Here is a 26,202-nt window from a genome sequence, read left to right as displayed (position 1 = left end):
TTAATTAAAAGAGGTGATGATAAAATTAGAACTTTAGGATTAGATATTGAGTTTAGGATCATATGTTGACTCCTAGTCAATTTGGAGTTTTAGTGATTTTCCTTTTGAGGAACTGGGTAAATACTGATTGTCATGGAAAATTTTGACTTCAATAAAATAGAAGAATTCTAGGATAGAAATTTTTTATCAACTATCTTACAAATAATTCTTACCCTGTTACTATATCATGTCAACAGTGAGATACCAGGTAGTAATACACATATTTCACATTTTTTGCTACTTGAGTAAACCAGCAAAAGAAGAAAAAAAAAAAAAATTTCATTTTGATGTTATTCTCTCTTAGTTCTCCATACCTGCAGTGTTATTTTTAAACACTCTAGAACAGATACTATTCACATTATATTAAAATACACTATAATATGTCAAGCACTGAAAAATAATTGTTGAGTCTATTTTTAACACTTTTCTTTTGTGAAAAAGAATCAACTTCAGAGTAGAGTACATCTCCACCAGCACCTGCAAAACAAGTGTGCAACTTCTATGAAAGTATTTGTTCAAAAAAACCCAAACAAAACTAAATAAAAACCCCAAACCCACAGAAACTCAGAGTACTCAGTAATTTGCATTGTTTTCTGTTTTTCACAAAGATAATTATCTGCATTCTTAGAAGGGGGAACTGGGTGCATGTAATTGCAGTATGTTACCTGTTAACACTTTAAAGTTTAGTTCTTATAGTCTGAAATGTGTTTCTGCACTCTTGAGGTGGTAAAGTTTCTTTAGTATAAGTGTATAAGTTTTTGAGTTATTTTACATTTCTTTTTTTTTTGAAGGACTTTTCTTTCTTTAAATATACTAACTATTGAAAACCTAAGTACAATATACATAAGAACCAGTTTAAAAAAGAGATCTTACTTCTTTTACACATAAATTGTATATTGAAATTTACGATAGATCATCAATATAAGACAAAAAAATAAATTCTTATTCTGTCCTCCCTTAAAAAGAAGCTGTGTTGGGTGCATTAAATGTACTTCCCCCCCCCCCCCCCCCCCCCCATTAATAATATTATTCTAAAGCCCTGGTAATCCTGAGAAGATTTTCTTTATTCAGAGAATAATCATATTAGAATAGATACATCTTTGATGACTGTCTTCTGTGCATGTCAAATTACTTGCTGAGATAATTAACGTTATGGTAATATTGTTAATTTTGCCTCATTAAAAAAAAAAGAAGGTTTATATGTAAAAAGCATGGAATTTGAGAGGGTAAGCTATGTGATAGTTCTATGAAACAAGGGCAGTTCATGGAATATATGTGAAAGATAATTTTTGACAATGCCTACCTTTACTCTCGGTGTTATTACATAAGCAAAGTACTAATAATTGCAGATGTTCTCAAAAAGAACACAGGATTTTGATATGAACTTTTTTTTTAGATACATTTTTAGAACCTACTTGACCTCAGAACTTACATCAGGACTCATAAAATCAATTGAATCTGGAGTACAGTTCCACAGATTAGAATGTTTTTCCTCAGAGGGGAAAACAGTCTCTGAGAGACAAAAGTTCAGTATTAAAAGGCCTAAATGAATGCTTTGGTAATAAGTGTCTGTTGGAGCACTAGCTATGTAGGCTTCTGATTTATCCAATAGAGACCTAGTGAAAATCATACTAGAGCCAAGAGATAAATTTTACTTATAAATTCTGTTCAGTGGAATAATTCAGGTTAGGTGCTCCTTGATCTCAAGCACATGTGCATAAAGCAGCAGATATGACAGAGGACATCTGTCCTATTCTAGAGCAGCACATCTGAGGAGGGGTTGGGTATCCAAAGTATCTCTTATGAAGGAAATACTAATCAGAAACCCAAGCCACTTTTCTAGAACTTAGTCAGCTAAATTGTTCTTTAGACTCCATTATCTGTATTGATTAGACCTTCAGGGTCTGTGATGGGAATTTAAACTGCTACCGATTAAGCCAGTAGCCCACACGTAAATCTGGTGAGCCTTCCTTAAGGTGTCCAAGACACCCACATAGCACTGGCAGATCTAAGACCAGTGGGAGAGTCTTTCACTGATGGAACAACAACTAGAGGCATGGGGATACCTGTCACAAACTCTAGTCCAGTTCAGAAAAGGGTATGGAATAAGCACTCAAGATGTTTGCCTTTTGGTGTTAGATCACACTTAAGTCTTGCTTGAAGCAATTGTGAGGTTACATTCTGTCTTTGCAAAACTATTTGTACCATGCTACAGTATTAATTGAGTGTTCATGAGTGTTCTTTTTTTTTTTTTTTTTTTTTTTTTAATTACTGTCAGTAAATATGAGTAGATAGATTCCTCTCTCAAAATATACTAAGACTTTTCTGAATGCTGACTGTTGTTTATGCAAGTAAACATAGCTGTTTTATCACAGAATTATGCTATTTTCTAATTATTTGTTTTAATTATCCCTGTCACCTATCATGTTTGTATTAGGAGCTGGAAAAAATAAGGATTACCATGAGAAACTATAATGTGAAAAGCAGGTGTCTGAGAATCTTTATCCATTATAAAAGATTAATTTTGCTAACGGTGCCTTTGTAACACAAGGTTCTTTTTTTTTGTTTCTAATTTTTCTCTACCTTTAAATAGATAATTTAAGCTGTTTGGACAAAAGTCTTGTCTTTCATCTGGTTGTATAGTTTGATGAAAAAAAATGCTTTTTTTTTTAGTTATGCTAATATCATAAGATAAATTATCTCACAAATCTTGGTTTAAATTAATCAACTTGTTTCTCAGATAAAAAATCATGGGTTTTGTCCATTTTTACTTGAGTAACCACATCTATTCATCATAAAAATGAAAATAATACCCAACCATCTTGCATGTACTTCAGTTTCACATTCAAAAATAGGCTTAATAAGGCCTATTTTATTTTATTATTATTTTTAAAAATACATTATTTTGACTGATGGACAGTTTGCATGATGCATAATGTTACTCATTAACACAAACTATATTCACAGACAAAAAGTTAATTTTCATTTCTTAAGGAGTTTTCAGGCTATTCAGGCTAACGGAAATATGTAAAAAAGTGGAGGGAGAATATAGGTACTACTATTTGAGGTGTCAAAGCGTCACACAGATCTTTAATGAATAAGGAGTGAGTGATCATGTGAGTGTAGTAGATAATGTAACAGGTTTATATGTTTATGTCAAGGAAATTCCAGTGGTACTTACTTCCCTTCTAGTGGACTTGAGCCCACTAACACATCAGCAGGTCTAGTGGGACTCAAAGCCACTAGTGCACCTCTGTTTCTTGTGGGACTCAAACTCACACTTGTGCCTTGTGAATCCACTGTGGACTGAGGAGAGAGACATGGAAAAATTGCAAAATTACAGAGGATTTGTTCTTAAGCAATGAGCATGCAGTACCCCAGCCTAATGCTTCGGGAATGTGATATGGAGGAAAACAGGGTTTATATATGTTGTTATACAGTTGTGAAGACTAATCAAATCACCCGTGTTAAAGGGTAGGTTAACCGCTTACCATTGTTTGTGTAATAAGCACGTGTTTATTCAATGCAGGATCAGTGTGTGTGTGCGCTGTAGAGTTGGTTAGCAATGTATGTTAATCTTCATTGTTCTAAATCTGTGCAGGTGGAGTGATTTTGTACTGGATTCTGGCTAGTTGCTGTTCTGAGAACTTTGAGTTCATCGGTAGGCTTGGGTCACAATGGTTTTCCATTGTCTGAGTCTGTCTTTGTGATCCACTGATGTTGGTTTTTAACACTTTTCCTCTGTATTTTGGAAATGAAGGTTGAAACTGTTCAGGACTCATTCAGAAGAAGGGTTTCAAGGTCTAGAAATAATGCTAAAGAAATTTTTTTTTTTAAAACTGTGAAACTTTAGGCAAAACAGCATCAAATAAATTATATTACAGGGAAATATTTTAATGTTATGTCCCTAGTACACTGAGAAATCTTAGCTCAGTAGATAAGATATAAAAACATATACTAAATTCTGAGCACTCAGAAACCACTCATAGGATTTTAATTTGAATTAATATCATCGCGAGGAAGATAAATACTCAGCTCATTGGAAACTGTAACATTTTAACTGTCTTTGAATAGTTTTCAATCACTGAATCCATAAATTTATCTCGCTGTTGGAGTTTCTAAGTCTTCTTGGCTCCTAGTTTTCATGAAAAAATGTCTTGTTCAGCTATAAAGCTTTCATAATTTTTATAATAATTACTCTTTTCCCTGTATGAGTTTACATGGGATACACTGAGCACTTTTGCATTACAGAAGTGGAACTTAAATTATTATTTAATACATAATGTCTTATAGCTTAGACTCCTCTGTAAGTACAAAATTTAGGTTACGGTTTTGACGAAATATGTGAGACTTGGTTAATTTTTTTTCAAACCTTAGGTCTAAGCTAGTATCTACAACTGACTCTAAGGTGTCATGATGAAAATTTTAATAATGCTAAACTTTTTCTATATATAACATAAATTTGAACTCTGATCCTTTGGGGAGATGATGTTTTGAGTGGTAACATTCCATAAACCACATGGTGTTTTGGTAAGTCTGCAGTTAAGGTATATCTGTTGCATGAACCATCAACACTGGTGAATATAGATAAATGGTAAACTGAATCCCTGCTGATTTCTGCTGAAGTTTTTTAATGTTATTTTCTAATATCTTGGCATTTTATTTTATTTTTAGCTACTCTCTTTAAAAATAAAGACAGAATTCCCTTTTTTCTATACTCTCTGTATATGTTTAAAATACTACTGCTTGTATTTCAGTTTTGTTATCCTTATCTGCTTGTGTTTTCTGATTTCTTATGGTTTTTTTTATACTTTATCTCTTTCTTGATTTATCTGAAGGCCATCTGTTCTGAATGTATTTTTATTTCTTGATATACTTTTATTTACCTTGCAGATTAAGTATTCCTGATCTGTGCTGAATTATTCTTCTCTGATTTTCCAGTAATCATTATTACATTTGTTAAGTTACATTGGCACTTTTCCAGCACAACTCTCTTTTTAAACAAATCTACTAAATCACAATATTTAATATTTAAAAATAGTATTCCAACATTTTCAAGTTATTCTTTGTCACAATAAAGTATCCATAATTCTTTAACTCTTAGCCTGTAAAATATTTTTAATGTGCATGCTTACTGTTTTAAATATTCATATTATCTTCCAGTTGTTATTGTTTGCATGCTTTCTTTTCCTCCTTAAAGCAGTATTTCACTTCTGTGTGAAATCTCTCCTGGGGTCTATAGGATAATTTATTATGATAATTTGTAATATGCCAGAAACTATCATTTATGCTTTTTGTGCCTTTCTGTCTAATTGCTAATTCATTAATCCTCATCTTCAAGTGCTCTGATCTTTTATTTCCAATGTCATTTGTCCCAAGCTGACTAAGCAGCAGCAGGTATCTCCCTAACAAGCAACTAACTGTGTCTCTTCTCTATTGCTTGAGCTTCTATTTTTCATTTTAAGCAAACTGAATATGTTCATAAACTTACAGAATCTCTCTGCAAGTCCCTATCTTGCATGTCTGAATTTATCAATATAGTTCACTCAAATATGCTGTACTATGCATCTTCTGTTCATTTTTTGTGTGTGTGTGTGGTTTGCTTTAAGGTGAAAGATCAAAGAGATGGTCTTCTACATGACCACAGAATTATTAGGAGCTACTGCTTTACTACTAGTTCAAACCAACAGCCAAACATTGGTCTCTATACTCACAAGATGACAAATAATTTGCATGTTTATTTAGTCACTCTTTAATAAAATCTGCATATTATATACCTATGGAAAAATGTACAGACAGATCCTAACTCACAGTAAATGTTAAATAGTAAATAAACTTCAGATAGAGTGCAGCAGAAAGTATTGCAGAAAGCCATGAAAAAATGCCAGGGAATTCCAAAAACTCAATAAGCTAAAATGTCAAAGAAATCCTAAGCCAGAATCTTAGGTCAAGTATACAATATATATATATTAATTCAGTGAGGAACGTAGTAGAAGTACATGTATGAATTCCCTACTAAATTGGAGGCAAGGGGTGTGTTTCTGATTTCAAGTACAGGACAAGCTGAAAATGTAGTTTACAACAAAACAGCAGTTGGGAGTGAGCAATTATTTTCCAAAGTGCAAGGAAATTACACACAGTCTGCATTTAGTAAAGCAAGGGCCATAAATATTTTTAATATTACAGTAAGACATAAGGAATAATAATGTATACACTTTTTCTTAATAGTTATAAATGTTATTACATGATCTTTTGAGCTGATCACATCCTATGTTTCCCAAAGTAACTGGATGAAAAATTCTAAGTACATTATCAGTTATTTGACACCAGAGGTAGTAGGAGACTGAGAGGACGGTCTTCTCAATAAGTGCTCCGTGTGGACTGTTTCTGATGGTCTGTACCCATGGGGCTGATTATCTGAATTTTCTTGAGACTAGGAGTAAATGAATATTGCATTCTTGTTTGTTTAACTACACTGTACCTAAGTAAAGTTTTTTGCAGTTACGTTATGTCATGGTTTGATCCCAAAGGGCAACTGAGTACCACACAGCTGCTCCATCACTCCTTCCCCCTCAGGGATGGGAAGGAGAAAATACAACAAAAGGCTTGGGAATCAAGATATGGACAGGGAAGGATGACTCACCAATTATGGTTACAGGCAAAAATCAGACTCATTAGGGGAAGAAAAAGAACTTTCTCTGACATGAGTTCTTCCTATGGGCTGCAGCACTTCCTGAGCTGCTCTGGCATGGGTCACTCCCATGGCCCACAGTGCTTTCCAAGCTGCTCTAGTGTGGGGGTCTCTTGAGTGTTTCCATCCTTCCAGCGATGAACTGTTCCAGTGCAGGCTTCCCTCAGAGTCCTGGCCTTCTTCTGGTGCAGCACCTGCTCTAGCATGGGGTCCTCCATGGGCTGCAGGTGGGCATGTACTCCACCATGGACCTCGGTGGGCAGCAGGGGGACAGCCTGCCCTCTGACCACAGGCTGCAGGGGAGTCTCTGCTCCAGCACACCTACCCTGTGCTCTTCTTCCTTTTTTTCCACTGACCTTGGTGTTTGCATAGGTAGCTCCCTCACAACTCCAACTCCTCTTCCCAACTTCCCCTTCTTAAATACATTATCACAGAGGCATGGCTACCATTGCTAATTTTCTGGGCCCTGGAAAGAGGCGGGTTTGACTTGGTGTTGAGGGAGCTTTGAGAAGCTTCTCACAGGGGCCACTGCTGTAGCCCCCTCCCCTGCTACCAAAATCCCCCTTCACACAAACACAAACCCAAAACAGAATATTATGGCTTTCTAATTTTAATTTTAACAATTTTAACTACTATTAGTGAAATTTTTATTTTAAAATCCTTTTTCTGTTGCTATATGAAAATAACCTTTATTCTTTTTCCTTTTCTGTTTTTTCTCTTTTTCATTATATCAGTCTTACCAAATCCTGTCAGTGAATTACCAAAGAATTGAACTTACTTTTTGGACCAACATCCATGCTCTATCTTTTGATAAATAACTAAGAATTTTTTTTAAAGTTTAGATTGAATTCAGGAAGTACACTACATTACTTTAGTAACAAGGATCCTTCATGACAAATAACGTTTCGCTGTGTAAAATTGTTAGTTTGTATTTACTATTCCTTGCCTTCAGCATTTTCCTACCTGTACACATTCATAAACAGGATATTCACCCGCTTCCTCCTCCCCACCTTTTTTTTTTTTTTTTTCTTTTTTTTTTTCTAGGTGTGGCCAGTCACTGTTTTACAAATTTGTGGAAATGGTGGAAAATCATTTCAAATGTTCCTTGAGATGTTACTGGCAAAAGAATGCTAGCATTGGTCCAAATCAAGTGTGAATTAGGGACCAAATATTTTAGAGGCTGGGTAAAAGAATTAGTATATAAATATTTAACACAGAACATGTTTTAAGTCTAACCAATATAATCCACATTTATTATTATTAGCTATTTGGACATTCTTGGTTAATGCACTTGTTTATATAAAATGATTGCATTTCAGTTACAAAGAAAAACTGTACAGTGAATAACTGAAATTCATTTTCACTGCACTTCCAGTGAAATAAATCATAGTCCATCAAAGCAGTTACATGAAGATTTTCAAATGAGATACGGAAACATGACTCCTTATCTCAAGCATCATCTATGCTTATGGCAACGATTAGGACCTGAGTAGATCCAGGGCTAGGGCTGTATTCATATAAGTGTTACATTTTTCATAGCCTCATACAGTTATCTGATCTTTACAATTACTTTTGTTGTTATAATGATAGTGAACAATGGTAAAAAATAACATAGGAATTACTGTTTCTATGTGTATGTCTGCTGAAGTGAAATGCATGTGAAAATTAGAATTCTCTAATACCAGAGTTAATTTCCATTGGGACTTTACCCAATGTTGGTTGTTGGGTTTGACCTCATTTGATAGAAATGAAATTACCTGGAGGAATTTGATGAACCATCTTCTCTGTTCTAATAGGTGCTTTTCCTCCTAGGATGTGATTTGCAATTCTGTTTTTCATGTCAAATCTTCAGCAAGATATTTTTAGAGTTTATCATGAATCTGTTCATTCAGTCTGTTTCTACAATATCTATACATCAGTGTACAGTACTTGATCACTGCAAAGATCAAAATAAGTTGAGCTGTACAGGGAAAGTTGATTAGTACTAGTTTTCTCAATCTTTCCTTACTCCTCTCTGCCTACTCAGATCTTATTTTAACTTAATTCCTCCCAGAAGTAATGATTAAGGAACTTGATTACATGCTTGGTAGATCAGGAATTCAAAAATTCTGCTCATAACTGAACATAGCACACTCTGAACATGTTCATAAGAAATGTTGCTACTTAACCTCCACTTGGATTTTCTTCATTTGGAAATGATAACAGAAGGATTTTGAAAGATTTGCTGGGGACCTTTATAAGTCAACTAGAGATGTATTCATGAAGCACAATTAACACAATCAAATGAATTCTTAATATTGTTACTGAAACAAAAAGGTTCAAAATCTCTGTGCTGCAGTTTGTCTTTTGCTCATCTCCAAAGAATTTCAACATATCTCAAAGTGAACATTTCATGGAAGGTAAGGAGGAGAGACTGGGGAATCCTGGAGTATGTCAGCTTTCAACAAAACAGCGTTTTGATATAAGAGTTTCAGGATGGCAGGACATATGTGCCTGGAAATGATGCCCAAAACACAATGTCCTCTATACTGTTTGGGGAACTGAAAGGTATTAATTCTGATCTGGTATTCTTACAGCATCAAAGATAATTCAGTTAAGAAAATTATACACAAGTCAAACATTGAGAGTTAAAAAGGAAAAAAATAAACTGCCTGTGCAGCCTTACTTAAGTCCAAAATACACCAAATGAAACCGATTGTGTGTGTGTGTGTGTGTGTTGGGAAGAAATTAATGTTATTTTGTCACAATAGCTTGAAATTGACTTGCACAGCCTATTTTTATCTTGTTATTTCCTGACCTCTGAGGGTTTTATTATCAGTAATGTGTGGAACTTCCAAAGATGAGTAATTTCTCTTCCTGAGAATGTATGTTAGCGTGAACTAAATTTATATACACACATGTGCGCATACCAGTGACTTCATATAGGTGCTTGTAAAGAATGAATGTATATTTTTGTGTGAATGTGTGGGTCATGGTTCTCATAAAGTGCCAGTAGAAACTGTGAAACACTATAGTCATCAGTTAAAATTTTTTTGCACAGGATATTGGGTAAAAAAGTGACATACTGAGACAATATTTTATATATAAATACAATTTTAAAAAATGGTTAAAAGTTTTATTTTCAGGTTGTAAATTCAAGTTTAAAGAACTGAGAAGTATTAATCTTGAACAAAGATATTTTATTTCTTTCTCTGTTTTAGAAGTATATACAAGAATCTGTTATTGGAAGTAAAATGTTTCTTTACAGTGTGGAAAATAGGTTGTTAACTAGAAAACTATTTTGTGTCTGAGGCAATGTGGATTTTGCCTTAACAGAAGACTTATGTAGATGTATTTTTTAAGATTATTTTTCTTATGTGTGTTGGTATTGTAAAGAATGCTACACTTATTCTAGAAAGTGTCATGTCAAAAATATATCAAAATCTTGTTATATACAAATCCTCAAGTCATTATTTAAATGCATGGAAATTGATTATCTTTATTAGCTTTTAAATTTAGTTTACCTGGATAGAAATATAATTGATCTCTTTCAAAATGTCATGTACAACATTCAGTCCTGTCACTTACATGTCTTATAATTTTTAAGTTAGTTTGAAAATGGTCCTTCTGGCCCTCAAAAGAGTCATTGAAATACTGTAGTATTTCATAATTCCAAAATGTTAAAGCAAAACTAACATAAGATCTATGCTTGCAGTATTGTCCAGCGCAAGAACAAAGAAAATACAGGTCAGTTAGGAAAAGCCACCATAGAAGCACAGTGTTATTGCTCTTCTCTGGACTAATCCTGTTCCTATTCGAGACCTGCATAAAGGTGATAAAGGTTTGCTGAAAGAGAAGTAGCATCTTAGATTACAGTAGGACCATGTTTTAAGATGTCACTCAAGTATGCTTGAAGCAGAAAACTTGAACCAGGCTCCAGCAAAGAGTGCCATTGTACCAACCATTCTTTGTGGGGCTGAGAAATAATACATTTCAATTCTAGACTTAATGGTCCTGCATCTAACTTGATATCATTTTATCTCTAGAACTTCTGTTGAATATTTAAATGTTTAAATTTGTCAGTTTGAGGTGTCTTTAAGAAAATTATTTTTCAGTGTAGTGTCGTGGTTTGGGCCTGGTTGGCAGCTAACCACAATGCAGCAGCTCTTTCTCCCTTCCCCTCCGGCAATGAGAAGGGACAGAGAGCCAGACTTGGGGTTCGAGATAGGACTGGGATGGGGAGAAAATTCGCCTTTATGGTCACGAGCAAAAGGCAGACTCGTTAGGGGAAGAAAAAAAAGAACATACATTTATTACAGACACTAACAACACATAACAGAGTAGGACAGTGAGAAGCATTGCCACATCTTGAGAACACCTTCCCCCCACCCCTCCCTTCTTCCCGGGCTCAGCTCTGCTCCCGATATCTCTACCTCCTCCCCCAGTGGTGCAGGGGCAGGGAATGGGGGGTGCAGTCAGCGCTGCCACTTCCCTTATCTTCAGTGAGGGGAGTGTCTGGAACTTGTTCCTCCTGCTCCATCGTGGTCCCCCTCTCACAGGAGACAGTCCTCCACAAACTTTCTCTGACATGAATTCCTCCCACGGGCTGCAGCGTTCCCCACACTGCTCTGTCATGGGTCACTAACTTCCTCGGACTGGATTCCCTCCCACGGCTGCAGCCCTTCCTGAGCTGCTCCGGTGTGGGACTCCCCCGCATGCTGCAATCCTCCCAGCGCTGAATTACAGCAGCGGGGCTGCCTTTTCCCATGAGACCCCAGCCTTCTTCGGGCACAGAACCTTGATCATCCGAGCAGGAACAACAGGCCACGAATCAATGTCTGCTCCACCGTAGATCTTCATGGGTGGCAGGGGGGGGCCTCCCTGCCATCTCACCACAGGATACAGGGGGGTCTCTGCTCCGGCACACCTCCCCCCCTCCTTCCTTCCTCCGTTCCTCCACTGACCTTGGTGTTGCTTGTCTGTAGAAACTTTTTCACTATGTGGACAGACAAGCAGTACAGGTATCCAGAGAGGTTATGTAGTCTTCATCCTTGGAGGTTTTCAAAACTGATTGGGTAAAGACCAGAGCAACCTGGTCTCATCATGTAGATGATCCTGCTTTGAACAGGAGATTGGAATAGAGACCTGATATTTCTCCCCACCTGAATTGTCCTTTGATCCTGTGAAAAGTAGTAGAAATATATGAAAAATAATTTATGTCAAAATAATGTAAGTGGCTAGTTAAAATAATAACAGTAAAGCCATAATAAAGTCCTAGTGGTTTCAAAGGGAAATGAAGATCCTGTGTCAAGACCAAAAGCTTTTCATAGGGTGAGAAATTTTTTATAATGTAGCAGCATGAACAAGGCAGTTTAGGACAGATCACAAGCTTAAAGGCAAAATACAGATCTTAGTTTTTCAAATCAGTGGTAGGGAAATGCATTTCTGTGAACAGGAATAATGCCTAAGTTCTCTGTGCATTGAGGGCCTGTTACATGTTTTTAAAGAATTGAAGCTAAACATTAACCTTCCTCTGTTTAGTTTAGGAATACATTTTCTCCAAAGGGAATGTAACTGAAATCCAATTCTCAGGTTAACAGTCCCAAAAATTTGAGGTGGCTGAAGGAGTTTAAGTACTGATTTAGGGTTTTAGGCTGAAGAATGGACATAGTGGATTAAAAAGAAGCCTTATACATTTTTCCTTTAAAAAAAAAAGTAGTTTATTTTTAGAAGTAATTACAGGCAGTAAGTGCAGTGTTAGCCATCTAGAAGTAAAATTACTAAAATGAATTTTCAGTGTATATGCATACTTTTGTGTATATTATACAATCACAATCTGATTGTACTGACTGACTATATAAGAAGCTAAGAATGGATATAGATTTTATGATTCACCCTGCATTTTTAACATAAATATTCATGGTTGTTAAATCAATACAAAGTGTTAACAACAAAGTTCTTAACAGAAGACTCCATTTACATAGACTAAGGAACTCCATTATTATGGTGGAATATTCTGTAGTTATAGACACTAATTAAAAATAACCATTACCCATTTTTTTGGTTACTCTAGCAAGATTGTATTTAAACTCTTAATTTCTTTTAATAAAATAGGTGAGACAAAAGATTTTCAGAAAAGGATCATCAAAAGAAAATTCAATCAGTGTTTTTTTTTCCTTTCCTCAGCATTATTAGTAGAAGCTATTAAATGCTTTCAAAGTTCAATTTCCCAAAAAATTAATGTGACAGTTTCTCTGGGTTATATTTTATAGAGTTAATTTTCATGTACAAAGTATCAATATCTTCAAATACCAACTTACTATACATGCTATGGCCCAAGCAATGCTCAACATTTACATACAGATTTCTTATTGAAATTATTTGTAGCTGCATGCATAGATTGACTTCAGTATAATTTTAAAATTTGTCTTCTTAAAGGTTAGGTACCAAATTTCAGCCCTGTGCAACTGAAAAAAAAGTCCTCCCTTTTTTCTTTAAATATTATTTTATGTAAAACAGTCAGTCAACAAGCTGCTTTGGAGTAAAACATAAATGAAAAAGCAATGGAGGAGGATTTTAGCATGCCTTAAGGGCTTTTGTAGCAGAAATAAATTGTGTATACCTTGAGTTTGTTGGTGAGTAACCATTGTACAACTGCACATGACTGCAAGACAGGGAAACATTTACATGACTGTGAAGAGTGTATGTGCAGTCTTCATGGCACAAAAGGAAGGGAAGGCCGGTCAGTGCCTACCCACAGAGTTCTGCAGTAATGTAGAAAGTAGACTGTACCGAGACTGTACTGAGAGTGCAGTGCTAGTGTGAAAGCAGAACACATCCTTACCCTTTAAGATGGAGGGTGAATAAGGAAGATCAAGTACTATTAAGAATGTAATGTTAAAAGTAATGTTCAAGATGACATACACTTTGAGAAAACAGGGTGGGAATAACTGTTCAGTTGACTTTGAAAAGTGTCCTGTAGAGTATGATAAATTCTGTTTCTTCCTCCCTCTTGTCCTGAACATTCTCTTCCTTGCTAGAGGACCTCTCTTTGAAAACCTATCAAGATGGATTCAGAATATGAGTGCCATTCTCCAGTTTATCATGCCATATCTTTGAATGGTGGAGTGAATGCAGGACTGTGATTTCCTCACACTTGACATAATTAAAGTAAGAATTTATTGTGAGGAGTGTTCTACTCCAGTCTTTGCCATCTACCATTGGCATTATTGTCTGCAGTGCGCTCCTTCATCACATGGTATGGCTATTATTTGTTTTGCTGTACAACTCTTCCATTTTCCTCAGGACTGCTCCTTGTGTTGGAATGTCCTTGTCAGACTTATTTGTTTCTAATTGCTGTTGCAACCTTTAGTTGGTGCAAAATTTTACACTGCAACAACTAGCTTATCTTCACCAGTCCTTGGAAGCTATCATAAAAAGGCCTTCATCCCAAGTACTCTAAGGTCAATAATAAGTGCTGTTTAGGGTTATGCTTTCAGATAGATAAATCTTTTTTCTTTTACAAAATATCATCATACATACATTAATTCTAAAAATTGGAATCATACATCATTGCCAAGTCAGACAATTATTCTTTGTTATGGAACTTATCAGAAATCTATTTTGAGATGTCATTTGTTAATGTTGATAAATGTAGATTGATAAAATCCTAATTTTACACCATTCCTCTCTAATTCATCCTGAGAAATTAACTAAAAAGAATTCTTTTACTTGTATTTCTTCATTGTAGAAGAGTGTAGGAGACCTTGATTCTGCACTTCTAGAAACTTGGTGCCTTATTTCTTACTTTCAAGTACTGCTGATTCAGAATGAAATAATTTCGAAGAGAATTTAATATTTTTGAGATAACATATATTAGCAGAAGTAGTTACATGTGGCAGTATTACATTTTTATGTCAGTCATTCTAGCAGCTTTTCATTTCCTCAGTCAGTAAAGACTCTGGATTTTAATTTGTTGAGATGTTTAATTTTTGCTTTTCTGGTGATATACCAGTTCAAGAATTTTAAAACAGAGTTACTAAAGCTCTGAAGAAAATCAGCTCTATATCAAGATATAGAGCTATATTTTGGACGTGTGTCTCCCACGTTGGGATATCTGATTTTCCTGTTATGTCATATTAAGACATACATTTTTTCTTGTTCAGTTATTTTCATCTGTAGCTTCCCTAGAGCTTTGCTCCACTGGAGATAGTTACAACCTATATTCACTTGTATAAGGTTTTGTTTTCACCTAATTACAAAGGGTTAGATTTCCTATAGTATTTGTTAAAATGAATGATTTATTATTCATTAAGGCTTTGTTAATGCTTTAAGACCAAAATTCACAACTGCCAATAGCCTTCCAAAAGATCTTCCAAAAGTGAGTTGGCTTCAGACTCTTAGGGTGAAGACTGTTAGCTGCCTTGCAAACTAATAGGTTGAGTTGTTACCTTTCTCAAATATCTACATGTTGACCTATAATTTTTAATCTAAATTAGTTTTAGTTTCTTACTTTACTGGTTTCTTTCTGCATCAGCTGGAATATCATCAATAATATGTAACCCATAAAAGCAGCTGCTGTGGAATAAAGCCTTGCTGGTCTGAACCTGTAAGTTCTGAGTACCAATGGAAATGAAACTCATGGTATGTGTTTGACCAGTAAATCCTTACCAAATTACATGAAGAGTGACAACAAAGTTTTACATTGCAATGTAGAAGTACTTTACCAGAGTAGATTTAATGACATGATAAATGCTTATAACAACAGACTATAGTAGAGCTTTGTAGAAGGTGAGACAACAACAATAAAAAAAAAGGAACATTGAAATGTTATAACATTATGTGGGATTCTGATTGTTACATATATTGCACCACACATACGTTACACAATACCAACTGAGAAAAATAAAGTATATAGATGTATGAATTTATATGATTTTGTTGGGAATAAAATCTCTTGGTTTCAGTTTAGAACAGGCATTCTGAAAATGGTGTTATTTGCAACTATGTCGGATAACGGTATTTCATGGTAGCTATGTGATTTCTGTCATTACATCCCTATATTTATGTATAGTTTACAAGGAATTCTTAGTTTACAGGTTGCCAGGTCTTGTACTATATTATTTCTTGCTCTGAACTTTCCTCTTTCATATGTGCACATGTACATACATGCACATGTACTCATACACATATACACAGTAGTCTTTCAAAAGCTGTTGACAGAGATTAAAAAGTAGATGCTGTAGATTTGTCACTATGATTTTCACTAAGCCTTGAATAAAAAGTAATATAGACCATTTACTAATCTCCTGTGAATTACTGCCATAATAACTAAAACCAGATGTAAATTCACAAAATGCATTCTATTGTAAGATTTGATTTTAAATGCTGCAATTGATTTATCTACAAGTTTCATACTGATTTCTGCAAACTAGTAAGGACAGTTGTATTTTGTTAGAATTTGCTCCCTGTACCAACCTTTCAGGTGTAGCACTTCCCATGTTAAAACATTCTTCATTTTGTAGCAATACTTTTACGCTAAAATAAGCAAACCTGTTTCCTAGCCCTTTCCCTATACTTATACAAGCATATTCATATCTGCTTCACAAATATATTGGCTTCTAAAGATCACAGAGGAGGAGTGACAAAATGAAAATATATGTTGATATGTACACTTTGAAAAGTTTTAAAGGACGTCATAATGGATGTTTGTGTTATCTGCAAGATGCAATATTTTTCTTTGCTTCTGTCACTGTAATTGTGCTTTTAATTTTCTCTAAGTGCTGCTATATCAGTTTAACAAACAGGAAGTAGGATATATCTGTCTCCTTACTTATAGGGTGAAGAGTGTTTCAGATTTAGCTTGCCTGTACAAGAACAAACCTCCTCCATGTTAAGTTTGTGTTTTGCCTAATCTGATTGTCTGATTCAGCCTGTTTCTTCTGACTTATGGCCTGTTTCTCTTTTTGTATTTCTGTTAACAGAAAGCTGACCTTGCAGTTGCACCATTGGCAATTACCTATGTTCGAGAGAAGGTCATCGACTTTTCCAAGCCCTTTATGACTCTTGGAATAAGTATCTTGTACCGCAAGCCCAATGGTACAAACCCGGGCGTCTTCTCCTTCCTGAATCCTCTCTCCCCTGATATCTGGATGTATATTCTGCTGGCTTACTTGGGTGTCAGTTGTGTGCTCTTTGTCATAGCCAGGTAACATGTCAACTTTTGTGATTTTTTTGGCAATTGTTATCATCTTTTTCTTACTAATAATTGTCAAAAGTCACAAAAATTTTCTTACTTTCATATTCTTATATTTTAACTTCATGATGTACAGAAGAATAATTAATGATGAGGGCTCTCACTATTAATTTTCTCCACTGCCATATTAAGTCTCCAGTTTGTTATGTCACTAAGTCTTGAGCATGGTAGCTAGCTTTCTCCTTTTATTTACAAATTTAGAGAGAGTAGAAAGTTTGCGAAATGTCTTTTCCCAATTATGCTGTGTTTAGAAAGACAGGGGTTGACATATCTTATTTTGTTAGCCTGGTTAATCTCAAATTGAGTACTTAGCTGCCCATGTTAATCCTAGATGTCCAAACTGGGTCTTTATCCGTTACAAAACAAGTTACTTTATGTGGATAAGTATCTTAGAAGTAGGGTAACCAAATTTCATTTTTAATTGTGTGGTAGGTAGAATCTCTGAGATACCTCATATAATTTAAAGACCCAGATTGGAATGCATTTGGAAACATGTTTAGTTGAGCTTTTAGAGTTAAGGAACTCAATACAACAATTGTTAAATTATAAATTGATGTGATAGGTAGGGCTCCCTTTGTTATCTTTTTTCTTCAACAGAGACAAGCAGGAACACATTTTTTGTCTCAAAATCCTATTATATTTACCTTTTCCTTTTAAGTAATTAGGACTGACTCCAGATGCTTACAGAATTATAGTCTTATATGTTGTAACTTTGACTTTTGCTGTGACAGCAAAACCAAATTCAGAACAGTAAATCAGCGATTTCCAGGGGTATAGATGTAATCTCTTTTGCAGATTCCTCCTAGTAGTCACTTTAAAATATTTTTTTAAATCAAATACACACAAACCATATTGGCTTTTATCTCTTTAATGAGATTTTTTTTTTTTTTTTTAATGTTTGACTTGATAATGCAATCTCACTTCAGCACCAAGACTTTTATAATTTCATTCTGTGGTACACAGTAGAATTTTCATATTTTTTTTCCCTACTGTGCTGTAGTTGATATCAGGGTTCTTTATCTTTCTTTGGTACTATCTGATTCATTCAGGAGAAGTTGAATCATTCCTCTAGTAAGGGGAGAGGCAACATTTTTAGAAACTGGTTTAAAAGTAGTTTAGCAAGATCACTTGTACATAGGGTAGATGAGATATTGAAGTAATATAGATAATAATGAAACATATCCTGTAATCAATATCTTTGCTTGTGTGCTTTCTTTAAAAGTCTGCTTTAAAGAGTCAGACTCATGTTGAAATTTTCTTGAAAGAACAGTAGATTTTAGTGGTTATATATAACCAGAGAGTAAACTAATTTCTGAGGTGTTCCTGTAATACAGATACTTCTGAAAGAACAGTTGAACATAGATCACAAATGTTGCCTTGTGAAACACCTCATGTAAATTACGTGTATGTCCAAAAGTTCTAACCCTATTGTTATCACTGTAGGACATTTTCAGCATGATGCACAGTGCTTTTGACAGGCAGCTCACAGTAATGCTAGTAGGAGTTGTATGGCTGAGTTCCTACTTATGCTTTGAAAATGTATCTTGTCATATTTTGTAGGAAAGATATGCTTGCTTGAAGTCTTTTATTAAGCTATTCAGTCATTTGATCTCACTAGCAGAATGGGAAAGAATGTTTATTTTGAAACAGAAGTTTGACATAGTAGACCAGTATTGCTGAACTTTTTGTCACGTCTGTTTTTGTGACCAGCACCATAAATTTCTTATATACTTGGAAGCATTATCTTCATTGTAAAGCAATATGAAATGTTTTATACTGAGCAGGGATATTTTTTTTTTTTTTTTTGAGGAGGTGTATAAAATACCTTTTTTACATCTAAGTTTATATCAGCCTTCAGATCTAAAGATTTTCAATACATCTTAGCTTGGACAATCAAATACTGATAACACATTTAGAAATAAAGGATCTAGGATTATGTAAAACAATCTACAGATTTTATTAATAATATAGAATGACTTAATAGTATGTGATAGCATTTTCTAACACTATAGTTAATATAGGGAAACAGGTCTAAGTTAAAAATCTAATATGCTGATGAATAATAGAGAAAAGAGCATTATTCAAAAGTAAATGAGACTTCTGTGAATATAATTCACAAAATACATCTGTCATGTAAAGTGAGATACTTCTAACAGAAGTGTGGTAGTGAATAGGACTTTGCAGCATAGTGCTGACTATGTATTTTCCATACAGATTATATATTAAGTATTGTACATCTGATGGTGTATTCTTCAGTCCTGGTGTCATGAAACTGTTGGACTGTATGCCACTAAATAGGTTTCACATAGGGTGTCTTATGAAGAAGATTCCTATTTCATAACAATCCTTCCATAATTAATGTTTAACTACAAGTGTTTCATAGTAATTACTATGTGTTTCATAATAAGGTGTATATATGTTTTGAGCAGTATTTAGTATGTCTTTTATGATATGATGTTTTGTAATTACAGCTCATCAGAGTATTCAGTGTAGAATATTTATTTTTAGACTTAAACCTCCCATTGTTGTGTCAAATGTTTCATGATTTTATTGATTTACCATGTCTTTCAAACAGTGTTGGAATCTAAGAGTGTGGTACATTGAAAATAGGAAGTACAGTTCTATTGTGTTACTTGGATTTTACCCATTAATTACTGGTATAGTCATATTTAGAGAAAGATGAGGAATTTAGTAGAAGGTTCAAAAATCTTTGAGAGAGAATTGCTGAAAAGACTTACACATAATAACATTTTAGACATAATTGGGGAAAAATGTAATATAAATCTTTATTAGTTTTTTTCCTTTATTTGAAAAAGTGTTGGATTTTCCCTTCAGTTTGAGAACCAGATATAAAGAGCTGGAATCTTTGCATACTTAACAAGACAAAAGGCTAGGAGATAGTTTTATTTGACAGCCGGAAGGCTTTTCTATGTCATTTTCCTTTTATAGTCCCCCCCCTTAAATTATTAGTCATATATTTTTGTGGGCATTACAGATTTGCGTTGTGGATAGGATGAACATATCTTTGCGTGTTCTACATGGTGTTTTCTCTAATTGTCATTCTTTGTGGGGAACTATAGTAGGCTGTGATTTCTCCATATATATGAAAAACCTCCTAATCTTGTTTGTTGTGATTGTTGAATCTAAGTACTTATGGTAGTTAGTCTCAGAAAGTTCCTTTCTTTGTCATACAGACTGATGACTGATAGATAAAACCAGTCTGCTTGACACTAAGCCTATTACTTTTCTGTGAACTGAGAAAGTCATATAGAATTTTTTTCCTCTTGTGGTAACAGTAATAGATCAGTTTCAGATGCTAGTTAGCAGTGTCTGTGTCATTGCTAGCAGAGTCTTGTGTCATCTGATGTCTTACTGCATTCCAATTCCAATATCTGCCCTTTATGCCTCTGCTTTTGCTTGTTTTTTTGATTTAGAATCCCAGTTAAATTCACAGTTAACATGTGATTAGAAGGAAAACTAAGACAGGAGTAAAGCACTTCAACTCCTTTTTGGAGTTCTGTCAAGTACACAACATTTTCTTCTGTATAATGAAAAAATCTTGATTAGTAGAATTTTGTTTCATTTATGTCTGTTGGTGCAAACCATTGTTTCATTTCTAAGAAACATGCTGATTTCTTACAGTGTTGTATATCAACTTCATAGAGACATATTGTCGCTTATTTTCCATTAGTCTGTGTATATGAAACAGCTGTTTCCTATTTTTGGTCTCTTCAAAATCTGATGTGTTGGTAACTGGAGGATACTTCCCATTCTGCATGGGCAATATGAAGAATATCAGTTTCATACTTTTAAAAATGGTAAATATGTTTCATTTACATAGGTCTTCCAATTAATGACTTTCAAAATTAATCTTTAGCTGGCATTCCTCATGATTGTAATACATTTTTCAGAGTCTCTTAGTTATGATTTTAAACATCCATGTCTCCATGAATCTTTTCTGAAAACACAGATTGGAGGCTAAACTCCTCAGATATTTTTATACAATCATTTTCAACACAATTTACTGGATATCAAGTTATTCCTTACACATTGAAGTATTTCTCTGTGTAGTAAGGTCTTGTCTGCTGTGATCATGTCTGTCGATCATAAAGGAGTTTACTCTTAAGTGACCTATCTTCATAACTGGAAGAGATATGCCTGCCTTAGCATTGATTCTTTCCCTCCACAGATCAGTTGTGAAGCAGATAAACTACCCTGGGCAAAATGGTCCACTTATGAGCTCTTATGTTTCTTATACTGAGCCGTCTGGAGTATCATTGAATATTGTGTAAATATACATTAAACTGCTCACTGCCCTAGCTGCTAATATTTAATCATGGGTTATCATTTTAAAGGGTTTGATTCACCTTTACTTGTACCATATTCTATATGTTAGGACTTTCTGTTTTTTCCTCCTTTCCGCAGAATTATACTATCCTACTTCTTGTAAGTCAAGCCCTTGCGCTGATTTCAGTTGTCAAAGCATTTAGTATCAACTATTTTTCCATTTCCTTGTAAGCAGTGATAAAAGGGCAGTGAACATTGCCTCATCACCAAAGTATATTTTTCTCTTACCAGCTGGAATAAAACATAATAAAAGAAGACAAGAGTTTTAAAAATGTCTCCACACATTTATCTTAATATTTTCTCTGTGAAGAAGCCTGCTGCTTCAGACTTGAACAGACGCTTGAGCATTATCTCTCTCTGGAGTGCATGCATATCCTTTTACATCTCATCAGTCTTCATTTTTATTTCATATTTCTTGATTAGTTGGTTTCTGTCCTTGGGCTTGTCCGACTGATTTTCAAACTGCTTCTTGAAAACTACCTTGAAGGAAAGGAATTAATGGCAGAATGAGGGGGAACTGCTTTTCCAGTTACTATGAAACTCTGGTTACTGAACTACTATGTTGACATTTATTCAAGTAAGAAGTTAGCATATTTGCCCTTTATTCTTAAGAAGCATTCTCCCTACAAGAATTTTATCTCCTGAGGCCTCCATAGAGAACTACAGCATATGCTGTGAAGTGTTTTCAGGAATGGATTCATCATCCAGTAGGGCAATCCAGATGACAACTCTGAAATCTGCTTCTTTTACTATTTTACAGGTTTTTATGTTTTGTTTTGTTGTTGCTGTTTATTTTTTTTTCCTCAGTTGAAATGCAAAAATTTAGTTTTGCTTCAGTTGTAGTGCAAGTGGGGATACTGCCACTTGACTATAAAATACTGTGTAAATAGACAAGGATAAAAGCATGACAAAATCTGCCCACTTTCCAAAACTGTTCTATAACAATTATTTCAAATTCAGAGATTTTTACTTCTGTTAAACCGAGCTGCAGTTTATGACCCTTAGTTGATTGCTTTCAAAAGATTCAATATAATCTGCTTCTTTTCATACAAGTTTTCTGGTTGAAAAGGAAATCCTTGTTAATGCTAGAGATCATCTTTATTGTGAACAGAAAACAAATGTGCCAGCATCTGGAACACTGGGGCTTTTTGTCAGGTGAACCAGGTGGACCACATGACAAGAGTTTTTCTCTCTCTTAAATGGCTTTTCTAGCTTTTTATTAACTGATATGTTTGTGTAGGTATATCAAGAAATCCTAGTACTAGGTGAGAATGTTTTGAAAGCTTAATTTCTGAACTAAATTTCTACTTCATTATATCAGACCTGGAAAATTCTAATTTTAGATTTCTATCATTTAAATAGAATTTCAATAACTGAGGTTGATATAGAGCAGATAACTCACTTATACCTTTATTTTTGCACTCATGAGCAAATTGTTAAACATGTTTTTCACTTAGTCTATTCTGCTATATTTTATAGCAATGAAATTGTACAGTAATCTTGTCTGGACAGCAATCACTGCAAATGTAAACAAGACTTGCACACAATGTTTGAAATATGCTCAGGTATTTCTGAGTATCATTTTTCACAAAATGTGGATGACAGCTTTAAATTGATCAAACAGAATGGGATTTTACTGTGCTGTATGCCATTAATATTACCATAAATCTGCATAATCTGTAATAGTATTTAAGTTTAATTTCCTGTGGTCAGCACACAGATATTATATTCTATCTTTTTTTCTGTATCAAAAATGCAAAGCATACTGGAATTATAATCCTTTCTTAGAGTCATCATCTAAGTTGTGTAATTATTTTGAGAAGTTATGATACAGATAATAATGCTATAAAGTCTAAATGTTGTAGATGAGAATATATAGCTAAAGGAACAACATATGTACCAATGAGTTAAGCAGCAATCTCGCACTTTGCATCTTGACATTCGAAAAGACACTTTGATCTCTTTGACCTCTTCCACAAGAGATTTATCTAGGTTCAGTGTCAGCTTATATCGTCTTTATTATATAAATAAACAACTCAGTATGGACTCCTCATCCTAACCGTGCAGGATTCTTTTGAATGCTCTCAATCTCCTTCAGATGTTCAAGGAGAGACAAGAGTATCAAGAGGTCTCCAAGTTTATATATAAGCACAGCATCTACAGAATAGCCTCTATTAGAATACAGTTAGAGGTTAAAGTAAAAGAAAAGTTCTTTTTACTCTTCTTAACATAAATAACCTCCTTAGATTTTAGGGGGAAAACCAGTACTCTAAAACCTAATTATATTGGTGGTAGATCTGACATACCAGATATTACTTACTATGCATCAAACATAAGAATACTTCAAGCAAAACAATTGAAATGTTTTATCTGAGGATGACTGAAGAACTCATAACTTACCTACCCCATTGTACCCCCCATTGGCTAAATCTCCATATGCACTTTGAAGAAGAAAATTATGATCACTTCAACACATCTGGTCAATTCTGGATACTTCTGTCAAGAAAATGATTTTTTTTTTTTGTTTTGATTGGTTGGTTATTATGGAGTTCCAGCCAAACTTTGTCTTCTGCAGAGTTAATAAGTGTGTGTGGCCTTCTTAGGAAATTAAGCAGTAGGTCTGGTGACTTCTGCTATAAGGAAAACAGCTTGTAATATGCATCTATTTGTAGAATTTGCTTCACCAGTATGTTTTATGTTAATTCTTGTTACTTTGTAGATTAACCTAATAAGAAAATGCCTTTTTTTTTTTTTTTTTTTTTTTTTTTTTATGCAGAGCATAACAGTATCTTTATGCTGGGTAAAACTGAATATAGCTTAAAAACTCTTTTCATCCTTTCTGTTATTTTTTTTTTTCTCATGATTCTGAAAACTGTCACAAGGTACTTCAATTCATCACTAATTATCCAAGAACCTGGGGATTCTGAATGTTTGAACTGAATCATAACTCTGTTCATCCTTAAGGAATTTACTGTCCCTTACTACCAGCAATTCAATCTCTTCATTCTCATTTACTTAAGTACCTGTGTGCAAAGACAGAAATTAAATTTTAGATAGTTATAGATAGTTCATTATCTCCAATTAGGTGGACAGCTGATTTTGTCTGTACTCATTCTGACTTTACTTTTTAAACCTTATTACATACAGATGTTGCATATTTATAAGCATATATTTCGTCTCCCTTTTGATGGAACATTGTAACACAATCTTCTATAGAGTCTGAGGGGTATTTATGGAAAATTGTATCAAAACTCATCTTGAGCTATTTTTTATACCATTATTTCTCTTGTTTTCAGTTTCTCATTTACTTGTCACACTAAATATTTCACTGCCCAAATAGATCAGGATCTTAGATATCGTTTGAATCTTAACAGTGCCTTGTATTTTAGGACCAAAGGCTGTTTGCTGAAGCTCTTAGAAAGCATCTATCTGGATAAACCATCTTTACTAGTAAAATTTCATAAGTTTTCATTGGTGAATGGCTTCTGAAATAATGTATTTATTCATTGGCCTTCTACTATTTTGAGCTTTGACTCACCAGAATTGTTCTGTTTGATTAATTCTGTTTCATATAGTTCATTGCTAGATATCTGCCTGAATGCCATTTACTGTTTTTCTAAATCATTATTTCAAACAGCCTGTGACAGTTTAATAATTACATTTGCATTCCCTTCATCTCTAGAAGAAGCTGGGAGATGCTGGAAGTTATGCCATGTACATTGCCATTTCTTTTCACACACATATAATCCTAGCTCATATATTCATATTTGAGTTTACATGGTCAGTTTTCTGTCATTATTTTGCACACTATATGACCGAGTTCAAAATATTATAAAAATACATACTATGGAATTTGTCTCTGAAAGTATCTCAGAAGTCAAAACAGTGACATTTCTCATAAGAAATTTACATTTGTCTTTATCTAATTGAGTTTAACTACAAGCAAGGTATGTCTCATCTACGTTATTTCATGTCTTCAAATGCCTTGGGTAAACAGCTTCTATAGGTGAGTCAAGAGTTCTAGAACATCACACAAAATAATGTTTCATATCTACCATGGACAGTGATTTGTTTGTATGTAATGAGTTACCATCCACTAACAAATAATCTCATAGTCCTTGATAAGAAAGGTAAAAAAAAAAATAGTCTGAGGGACAATTTAAACGAGTTTTGAAAGATCTTCACACTGTGGTAACATATGCAGTGGTTCATACTTAATTTTAACAGCCCTTGTTAATTACCAGCACATATAGTACCAGAGAAGACTGTTGGATTGCTTGTATGAAGCAGTTTGAAAAGAAGTTGAGTATCTTCAGAAAAAGTGCTGAACATTCTTTTCTGATATCAAATCACTTCATTTTGGTTTTGGGGAAAAAAAAATGTTTTGACAACATGTGACAAAAAAAAGAAAAGAAGACATTAGCCTAGGCTTGGCACTCTGCATATTTATTTAACAAATCATAGCATGTAATTATGTTAAATGTGACTAAAGAGAAGGGTTCCTCTACAGATGAATTGGAGTGTTTTCAAGCTTAAATGATACTTTTGAGAGAGACCAGTGTCCCTTATGTTTTTGGAAGTAGGGGTAAGGAGGCTCATTTGCTTTATTTTAGGGGGGGGTTGTGTGCGTTTTATTCTGGCATAAATAGTATTAATGGGTAGAAGGAAATTGTAAGCCTCACCATAATTTCTCATGAGATGTGCAAAAACATGTAGTCTTTTAACCTTAAGAACAAAACACAAAAATCTAGTGGAATGCGAATAGTCGATAAGATTCCAAGAAGGTACCACAGTGCTGTCAAAAGATTTTGTTAATAATTGGATACAAATGGTAATTTGAAAATGTGCAAGTTAACTGGTTTTCGTGGTTGGGGCTCAGAGGGCAAATGAG

At 34.3% G+C, this 26,202-nt stretch overlaps 1 protein-coding gene across 6 annotated transcripts in view; it reads left to right on the top strand.

The window, feature by feature from the left end:
* GRIK2 (glutamate ionotropic receptor kainate type subunit 2) overlaps positions 1-26,202 on the top strand; it is a 427,988-nt gene that overhangs the window by 264,272 nt on the left and 137,514 nt on the right. For all 6 annotated transcript variants that reach the window (XM_042803252.1, XM_042803250.1, XM_033008456.2 and 3 more), the window contains one exon: positions 16,693-16,916. In XM_042803252.1, the coding sequence (XP_042659186.1) occupies positions 16,693-16,916 (224 nt within the window). The remainder of the gene's footprint in view (positions 1-16,692; positions 16,917-26,202) is intronic.

The sequence above is a fragment of the Tyto alba genome, unplaced genomic scaffold (genome assembly GCF_018691265.1).
Source record: "Tyto alba isolate M040663 unplaced genomic scaffold, T.alba_DEE_v4.0 Super-Scaffold_40, whole genome shotgun sequence".
Taxonomy (NCBI): Eukaryota; Metazoa; Chordata; class Aves; order Strigiformes; family Tytonidae; genus Tyto; species Tyto alba.
The sequence above is the reverse complement of the archived record's forward strand: the minus strand, read 5'-3'. Positions and strand labels throughout refer to the sequence as shown.